The sequence below is a fragment of the Gekko japonicus genome, unplaced genomic scaffold (assembly GCF_001447785.1).
Source record: "Gekko japonicus isolate JY-2015 unplaced genomic scaffold, Gekko_japonicus_V1.1 scaffold2289, whole genome shotgun sequence".
In the NCBI taxonomy this organism is placed as follows: domain Eukaryota; kingdom Metazoa; phylum Chordata; class Lepidosauria; order Squamata; family Gekkonidae; genus Gekko; species Gekko japonicus.
The window spans coordinates 40,586-50,575 of NW_015172617.1; the positions used below are offsets into that span (position 1 = coordinate 40,586).

Genomic DNA, 9,990 nt, shown 5'->3' on the forward strand with positions numbered 1-9,990 from the left:
GGGCAGGGCCGCTATCTGTTTCAGAATATGAAATACTTGGCTCTGGCAGCGCTAGAAAGGACAGTGGAAAAAGCTAAACATGCATCTGAAACCAAGGAGAGCTGACCTATTTATGTTCTGTCAATGCTTCTGACAATGGTGGCATGAAAGTTGGCTACAGGGATCTCACTGCATACTCAAGGGCTCTGTGACATGGCATGCTGGGAGTTTGGTGAATGGGGCTCCCAGCGCTTTTCTCCTTATAAAAATCAAGTCCAAGCCCCCCCCCCCATTTTTGAATAAGACAGTGGTGCAAAGGGAGGGGGTTTAAGCCATCCTTCTCACAACATTTCCCCAGCCTGAAACAACCCCCGAGCATTGCAGTTCACTTGGTTGGGGCAGGCTTACAGTTACAGATACCCAAACTGAACGACCAATGTCAAGACGGTCTGGTCAGAGTTGACCAGTTCCCCAAGAATGAAGTCTGTTCTCACAGATCACATCCAAGGACACTCTCCAATCAGCATATCACAACCTTCGCCCACCAAAAAGGAACATATTATTGCTTGTAAGCCTATTTAGACTGTCTTTATATATATAAAAAGAGAGAGATTTGTTGTTTACAGAATACAGGATTATGACAAATTCGCTAAGTAGCTTTTTTTCATCTTGAAAATACGACATCAATTCCTTTGAGAAAAGGCTTAGATCTTAGGCTTAGATCTTAGCAGAGATGTCATGAACAACTGCAAATATTCTTAACAATATAATGCATAATTATAACAATGACAGCTTCAAGTGGAATTTCTATAGGTCTATTTCCTGGTAGCTATTTACATATACTTTTTTCATTTTTTGGAGTGGAAAGAAAAGGAACACAGGTTAATAAAATATAACATAGAACACTAAACCAGTAAGGCGCTAATCCAGAGAAAGTGAGCAGTGCTCAGCTTCCATTGAAATGAACGGGGCAAATCAGTTTGGTACGAACACGTCCCATTCACTTCAATGGGACTTACATGGGACAAACTTTCTTTGGGTTGAGAAAAAAAAAAGAATAAAGACATATCATACCAAGAGCATAAAACATTTTTTCTGTTTAAAAAAAGGTTAAATTATATAATCTGTTAAAAAACATACAGCATTTTTGTTGCTTAAAGAAAATATTTTCTCCATTTTCAAAAATTATTAAATAGTATGTAATAAACTAACTTAAAATTGGTTTCATAAAAAAAGTTGCTCTGCTACCTACCATGGTTACTGCTAAACATGCTTAGACTGAGATGCTAACTGCCTTGACACCATATGTAATTTCTTCCTATACATAAATATATGACATCTTGTATGCGTGAAGACCTACATTTTTTTTAAATCAGTACGTCTATAAGGGATCCAGTGTTAAAAACATTAAAAAGGTATAGTTATATATACAACGAAAGCATTCCCAATTTGCTTTAACTTGGCTTCAAAAACCACATGCCCCAAAGTTGGGAGGCATTGTTGAACTAAGAGCAGCCTGGGTTTTGCTTAATCCCTGATCCTCCCCCCAAAACAACCCAGTTTACAGAGGAAGAGTGATCTGGTGCTTAGAGGCACTGGAGACTGAGAGTCCGTTGCTGGGCACCTCCTGTGCTATAAGGATAGCTGTGTCCTGGAGGCCACGGAGAGCTGTTTCTCCCAGGCATTTTTGCCCGTGGAAGTTCAGGTCTCTCTATTTCCACTTATTTTTGCATCAATAAAATGGGAAGGGCAAAAAAAGGAAACACTCCCAGAGCTCTGTGCCTGAAGCTACGAGACCATTCCTCCTGTTTCTGAAGACTCTTCACAGGGCGGTCCATGAACATTTGGAGGGGAGTCTAAGCTTTCGAAAGTCAAAGCCTATCTGACCAAGGGAGCGTCAGGTCCCAAAAGCTTAGACCCTCAAAAACCTTGTTGGTCCCTGTGGCGCTACTGGACTCAAATTGATGGCTCTCAGGTCCATGATTTTGTGTGGCCCCGGGATAGAGGTGGAGGGTGCTTTGCTCTTAGTGAGGCATCTGTCATCATTATTTTAACCAAAGGACTAAAGGTTTGAAAAATGTGATCAAAGAGAGGCTGACCCTTAGCTGGGGTTGCCAACTCTGGGTAGGGAAATGCCTGGAGATTTAGGGGCTCGAGCCTGGGGGGGGGAGACCTCAGTGGGCTATAATGCCACAGAGCCCACCTTCCACAGTAGCCATTTTCTCCAGGGGGACCTGATCTCTTTTATCTGGAGACCAATTGGAGATCTCCAGCCACCACCTGGAAGTTGGCAGCCCTATAAAGTTCCTCCCATTCATATTAAGCAAGGGCAGACCAGAGAGTTAAAACCGCCCTGGCACAAGCCAAACCAAGCTGCCTCTGCAGTCCTCAAAGCCAGAGCTCTGGGGTAGGGGCTCGGTTCACTGGCACCAACAACGGGCATTAGCTCACCCACGGCTTCTGCCTGCAAAGAGGCAGCACTGTGAGAGGAAGTAATTGGTGACCTCACACCCACCATTACTGCTGTAGAAGAGGCCATGCCACGTGGCCCCCGAAGCACTGATAGAGTTACTGGGACACTACTCTGTTTGCTTCTGGCCACCAGCTGCCCACCCGGAAATTTCCCTGCAAGTGAAATGGCCAGGGTTACCAACCTCCTGGTGGTGGTGGAGATCTCCTGGGATTAGAGCTGATCTCCAGGTGACAGAGACCAGTTCACCAGGAGAAAATAGCTGTTTTGGAAGTTGGACTCTAAGGCATCATACCACACAGAAGTCCCCCCCCTCCACAAACCCCACCTTCCTCAAGCTCCACCTTGAAAATCTCCAGGTAGTTCCTAACCCAGAGCTGGCAACCCTAGAAATGGCCAGTCGACCCCAAACAATTTTCGGATCACACATTTGGGGAGAAACAATCCCCAAGCTTGTCCAAGCACATTTACTACTTCCCCGGAAGAAAGCATTAAAATTTACACAATGGACAGAATTCTATTTTTAAAGGTTAACGAAGCAGCGAAAGGTCAGGGTGAGGGAAAGCGCAACACTTGCTTTACAAACTCCAGAGGACAAAAATAGACGTTAGACCTGCGGGTCCTGAGATGAAAGGGCTGCCCAGTGAGCTGCTCTTAAATCTTGGGAGGGCTTCAGAGACATCGTCTGGCTCAGCATGAAGCTCTTTCATGGAGGGAGGGGGGGAGCAAACCCTGGGTTGTTTGCTGTGAGGATTATGGCCTGATACCATGCAGGCCACATCTGAGCTTTAATAAAGAACAGCTGCTTCCATTCTAAGGAGATCACTTAGCTCTTGGGAGCTCCTTAACCATATCTGGATATCCTGGTTAGAAGAAAAAGTGTACATGGGCGACTCTTCTCCCATCATAGTACTGATGAGAAAACTGGTACCTGCTGGGAACTACCTTATCTAGATACAAAACGTATTGCATGGCCAGGTGGGATCTGAAGAAGTGTGCGCGCACACGAAAGTTTATACCCAGAGAATTAAACGTCGTTGGTCTTAAAGGTGCCACTGGACTCAAACTTTGTTCTGTTGTTTCAGGGTGCCCACCTGAATCCACCTGCGTGGCCAGAGTTAGACAGCTTTGATAAGAGATGCTAAGGATGAAAGCATTTTTAAAAAATCCAAGAATACCTAATTTCTCCCATTTGTGGACTGACAGTGACAGAGAATGGCCTTTAAAGCAAATTCACAGTCCAGTCAATTCATTCAATTTACAGACTGGGCCCATGCGAAAGGCTGATTTCCCCTTCACGTGGCCGATCTTCGCACACAATGGATTGCTGCACCGGAGGATGTTCTTACTATTCAGGGCAGTTTTCAGGAGGCACAGGAGAGAGAGGGCTATAGGTACAGAAGACCACAGGTGCCTTTTGGGCCTCAGCCACTAAAAATGCAAAACTTGAGAGCCAACATGGTGTAGTGGTCAGAGTGTCCGACTGGGATCTGGGGCACTCAGCCTTGAATCCCTGACTCTGCCATGGAAGCTTGTTGGGTGACCTTGGGCCAGTCCCATACTTTCAGCCTAACCTACCTCACAGGCTTGTTGTGAGGATAAAATGGAGGTGAGGAGAATTATGTCAGCCAGTCTGGGCTCTCTCTAGGGAGATATGCAGGGTAGAAATGAAGTAAGTAAACTTGATCACTTGTGAATTTGAACCCACAGTGATTCAAAAAGTTGGGGGGGGGGTGTTACACAGTCCTGAAACCAACCAAGCTTCAAAATATTTCAGTGCTCTGCAATGGCATCAGAACAGAAAAGTGAAACTGATTCCAAACATCTGTTCACTTTTCAGTATTCAAAGAGCAGCAAGACGCATTTGACAGCATCAGCACAAAATGTGATTAACTATGGAGTCACAGAATTTTTGCCAGCTTCACGTATTGAACAGAAGGTGGAAGTGTATATGAGGGTTTACACATTTCTGGACATTCAAGACATCCAGTCACCCACCCCTTAATGCGGTTAAAGATTTTGGCTACAATCTCAGGTGCTACGTTCAAAAGGAAAGGAAGAAAGAAGAGGGGAAATTAACTGTTGTCGTAGTAACCTGACAAAAAGTCACAGATATTTTCTATTAAAAGTCGTTTATAAGCAGTTTGGGGATGGGTCTGTTTAATTCCATGTGCTTTTCAACAAACCCAACCTGTTTGCCCTTTTGTAGTTTGGGATAGTATAGGGACACAGAACTGCAGAATCCGCAATTCACAGAAACAGCCAGTGTCTCGAGTCAACTGCCAGATCTGTGAAATCTAGTCTGGATACTGTATTCAAGGACATGTTTACTCCCACACTTCCACCTACAAATGTTTTGGGGAAGAACTGAGACTCACAATGCAGGAGGCACGCAAAACGTGACAGATCAGATTTACAGGTTCAAACAACATAAAATCTTTGAATTCAAGTCCCAGGTTTGGAATGTCTGTGTGTGTGTGTGTGTTTTTCTCCTTATATTTAAAGACAAGGTTATTCAAAAAAGAGTCAATGCTACCAACCACTAAATCTAATTCCAATCTATTCTAGTTCATACATATATTGTACAATATTGCCTATACACAAATATGAAGAGGTGTCATCTTGAAGTACAGTCAATGTGTGTTTAAATAAGAAAAAAAGAGTAATAACATATTTTTAACCTGCATGCAACTACCTTCCTTCAGCCACTATACAGAAAATCGTTAATACAGAATTGGAAAAGGGAATTATACTGAAACTGCAGGCGTCGAAGAAATTAGGATAATGAGACTGCAACTTTGGAGTGGTCTATGAATGTAATATACTTCGTAAAAAACAGAATCTTAGCTTTCCCTTATTCTAATATTTATATTCATTTTATTTCTAACAGAGCTCATTACTGGGCCTACTTTTTTGTAATCTTGTCATTATTTCCAAAACCACTAAAAAGGCTATCTATAACATACCACTGTCTAGGTTTCATGCTTTAGCCATGCTAACTTGGAAGTCTGTGTATAGACCTCAGTTTTGTGTATCAACAGATCAGGAAGCCATTTTCCAAGGTAGTTCCTAAATATTAACATGGGACTCAACAGAAAAAAACAGATGAGAGCTAGCTAGCTAGCTAAATGTTCATTAGAAATGAGGATCAAGAGAAACATCTAGTAAAGTACAAAAGGTTGATCTAAATGCAGATAGAGCATCATGGCCTGAGTCACTTTCTAAAATTGCTCTCTTGGGGCTTGGGCCCTGGCTGTGTCCAGGTAAATGGCGCCACTTCATCTGTGCAACCAGGTCTACCAAGTGAATTTGCACAGCTCCTCTGTCATAGGCCCTGTCCTGAATGGCCCAAGCTAGTCTGATCTTGTCAGATCTCAGAAGCTAATCAGAGTCAGCTCTGGTTAGTGCTTGGGATGGGAGACCTCCAGGAAGTTCAGGGTTTTTGTGCAGAGGCAGGCAATGGCAAGCCACCTTTGAATGTCCCATGCCTTGAAAACCCTACAGCCCTTTCCACCACCTCTACCATACGTGGACTCTTTCTGTGGACAGTTGCTGCCTTCCTAGCTGCATTGCAAAATATATGTTCTTCATCGGTGAACATAAACATATTTACATAAACTTCTCTTCCTTTTTAGTTTCCCCCCCCCCCTTTAGGCAAAGCCACACAGCCTATCTGCAGGGAGTACAGCATTTTCACAAGTGACCTGAAAACAATTCTTTGATCATCTGCAATGATTCACCGCAATGATGTGGTGTGCAACGAAGGCGGTCAAGGTCATCCTGTGAAAACATCACGTGCCTCTCTCGCGCTCATGCAGTGCAAGACACACTCTTCTCCACCCAGCCTGGAATGTGTACAACGCTACGGGAATCGTGGGGAACAAAAGACCAATGGTTCCCTTTAGGCTGAGCACATCTGTTCGTAGACTGCACACACAACTCGTGGGAAAGTTGAAATGCCAGTGTTAGTCCACTCTTTGTGCTCATTCTTTACACCCATTCACAAACCACATGAGAGGTGCCTTTAATGTCACTAATGAAAATGCCTTAGATCACTCACTACCACCGATGCCTAAGCTCTGGGACAAAAGCAGACCTCTTCCTCCTCCTCCTCCTCCACTGCAGCACACTATTTGTGTAATAATAAAGCAGCCTTAATGAAACATTCCTTTTCTTCAAAGATGTCCTGCATCCAGCCTGCAGGTGAAGAATGGAGTTTCAATCTCCTGTTATTTCTCTCTCTCTCTCTCTCAAAAGCCACCTTCTATGACATAAGTGTGCTGGCTCTAGTGAAATACTGTGTTGCTACATCAATTCAACCCCCACCATTCCGAAGGAATGTAGCACATTGCAAGGTGGGAACTGGTAAACCTAAAGCATGCCTGCAAAAATGTAGGACAAAAATATGATGGAGGAAGCTGGGCAACTACTGAGGTATGCTGTAGTGTGTGTCTATGTGTGTGTAAAGTTCACAAATGTTTGTTATCTAACAATGGACTACCAACTCTCACCTCTGTCTGTAAGATTTCATATTCAGTGTTTCTCCATGAAACGATCCAGGTCATTTGCTAGCTATTAGAGCCGACCGATGTAACCCAAGTATACTTTTTGGGTACTTCTAACCAAAATGCCTCAGCAGTACTGTTGGTCAAAGTCCTATAATAAAAGACACTGCTGGTAGTTTGGCACAGTGTAAAAATACAGCAATGGCATTTCTAGATCAAACAGATCTATAGAACTGGCTCTAAAGAAATCGTTGCCATTCCTATCCCCCCCCCCCCGACTTTACAAAAATTCATAAAGTTTCCTCAAAACTGCTATTTTGTTTCAGATTGGATGTTTGTTTCTGAATATTTAAGAATTGCCAAAAATGATCTTGTCAAATTTTGTAAAAGAGCTCAAAAAACTTGTATCTTCCCTGGTTAAAAACGAACAAACAGATGCTGCAACCTTTTGAGATTTTACATTAATCGGAAGCAAGAGTGTGTGGATGGGATGACAGTGGGGGGGAAAGTGAAACAATAGGTGTGTCTTGTGTGTGTTGTTTCATAATTAGGACTGGTGCCCTGCAGCAATTCCTACTTGGATGGAGAAGGGTCACTGGCGCCCATCTTGGCTTCTGCCCAAGGTTACTTGGCTCTCCTTCGCCTTCAGGATCCTCCAAGGATGATCTAAGATGCAACGCGCCTGAGGTCAGCGTTCCAGCAAACAAAACCTTGACAGCATGATTTTAAAAACAGAAGCGGTCCCCTAAGCACTTCCTGGCTCATTAAGACCTGTCGCAGCAAGGTCCAACTGTGCTCTCCAAGGAGAGCTGTGAGGACTGGCGCAGGAGTGGGGCGGTAGCAGGATCCACCATCGAGGAAGTTGGGAAAAGCTTATACCAGCCCACTGCCAATGTTGACAAATCCAGTTCTTCCAAAAGAACCCGGGCGACTCCCATGAAGTGTTTGCGTTCCATGCGTCCGTAGTTGCCCCAGACAATGACCTTGGAAACAAAAGAGGGGAGGGGATTGTGTTTAACTGAAAAGCAGTTCTGTGTGAAATAAAGGGGACAGCAGATGGGATGGGTCTTTTGACAGAGCTTTCCCACAACAGTGTTGGGAGCAATACCACTCCTTGATCCAAGACAGAATAGACAGTCTTGGGTTAACGGAATATAGGAACATATGAAGAGCTGTGCTGGATCAGACCAGTGGTCCACCTACTCCAGCATCCTGTCTCACACAGTGGCTAACTAGTTCTTCTGGAGGGCCAAAAACAGGGCATAGAGGCCAAGACCTTCCCCTGATGTTGCCTCCTGGCTCTGGGATTCAGAGGTTTTGTGCCTCTGAATGTGGAGGTTCCCCTCAGTCACCACAGTTAGTAGCCATTGATAGATCTATCCTCCATGAATCTATCAAATCCCCTTTTAAAACTGTGAAGGCCCTCCAGGATTTGCATGCCTCCAGAAGGACAAAAAAAAGACTTGCTGTAACTCCGGGCACAGGAGGAAGTATTTATTAAACTCTTTGTCTGTCTGAAATGGCTGCCTCCTGATGTCAACCACAGAGAAAACCAAGCAAGAGCTCAAGAGGGAGGGGAGTAACATTACACTCGTCTGACCTGTATGTTCCTATTGGAGAATGTCAAGGTCTGGCTTCTTCCTGGAGGCATAGCAATGAGCAGAAACATACACTTAATGCCTCCAGGAGCCAACACTCTCACCTCTATAGAAATAAAATTACGTGCCCACCATTAAGAATGTAAGAAATGTAAGCCATGTTACTTTCCCTTGAAGGTATTATTTTATTTCTGTTTAAAAAGTTCTTAATATAGGGAAATGGTTCCAACAAGTCTGCACCCTGGAAGCCAAAGGTCATGAAACCAATCGCTTAAATGGAAAATGTCTTGTTACACCTAAGAAGCTTGCTTAAAAAAAAATCTTAGGAGGGCTGAACAAATGTTCCAGGTGAGATGGTGTGCCCATGGGCCCAGCCCTGGCTGTGGCCCTCCAGGAGGGGTTGCGGCTCACTAGCAGAGTAACTGCTTTGTCTGCATGTAGTCAGTCCCAGGTCTGTCTTACCTGCAGTACTTTGCCTTGTGGGCTCTCTGGGAACAGTAATACTTGATTGTACAGGGGGTCCAAAGATTTGCGGGCCACTTTGGTCTTCTTCTTGGCAATGCATACCCCATTTTCTAGAAGATAGGCCTTGATGTAAGCAGCTGAAAATAAAGTGCATGGTGAAAGTTAGCTTCTCTTTATGATAAACTAGGGAGCAAAGCCCGTTGTGGATGAAGACAACGAGCCCTAGAAAGGGTGGGTGGGTGAATAGATAGAGGGGTTGGGAGAGAGAGAGAGAGGAAGGAAGGATGGGAGGAAGGGTGAGGGGGGGAGACAGACAGTCAGAAAGACAGACAGACAGACAGGCAGAGATGTCGGGAGGGAGGGAGAATGAAGGGGGGGAAGAAGTCAAAGTGTTGGGGAGGAAGGGAGAAAGAGTGAGAGAGGGAAAGAATGAAGGGAGATAGGGAGAGTGAAGAAGGGGGTAGTGGTGAAAACGTGCCCGCGGTGGGCGGCTCAGCGTCGCTGCCACCCCTCGCCTGCTCCCCCCGAAAGGCTGTGAAGCCCCTCCACGTGGTGGAGCGCCCCACATCCTGAAGAAGGGTGCACAGCTTGCCCGGCCCAGGCCATGCCAGGGAAGCACGACGCAGTCGCCTCGGCACCTCTCACCCGCTGCGGCCTCATCTGTCTCTCCACTGGCTGCTCGCCGCCTGTTCCAGGGCCATGCGGGCCAAGGCGGCGAGGCTCGTCCCCCCCCCCAGCCAATGGCACGCCAGTTGCCCTGAGCGGTAGCCGACGGGCCAATGGCTGAGGGAGCACATTTTTTCTCACCACCCCATAGGACGGTGGCCCCACCAAAACTCAATTATATATAAGGAGAGATTTTTTTTCACTCTAACCTCTCTAGTACTCCGCTTGGAGCATCAAAAATGAGAAAATAACACACACACACACCCCGTGTTATATCAACTTGAGAAAATGGCTGGGGGAGGCAGGA

At 45.2% G+C, this 9,990-nt stretch overlaps 1 protein-coding gene across 1 annotated transcript in view; it reads right to left on the reverse strand.

The window, feature by feature from the left end:
• Window positions 1-7,718: 7,718 nt before the first annotated feature.
• RIMS4 (regulating synaptic membrane exocytosis 4) overlaps window positions 7,719-9,990 on the reverse strand; it is a 118,637-nt gene continuing 116,365 nt past the window's right edge. Inside the window, exons 5-6 of the mRNA XM_015421657.1 lie at window positions 9,015-9,154; window positions 7,719-7,937 (exon numbers count right to left, since the gene is read on the reverse strand). Of these exons, the coding sequence (XP_015277143.1) occupies window positions 7,719-7,937; window positions 9,015-9,154 (359 nt within the window). The remainder of the gene's footprint in view (window positions 7,938-9,014; window positions 9,155-9,990) is intronic.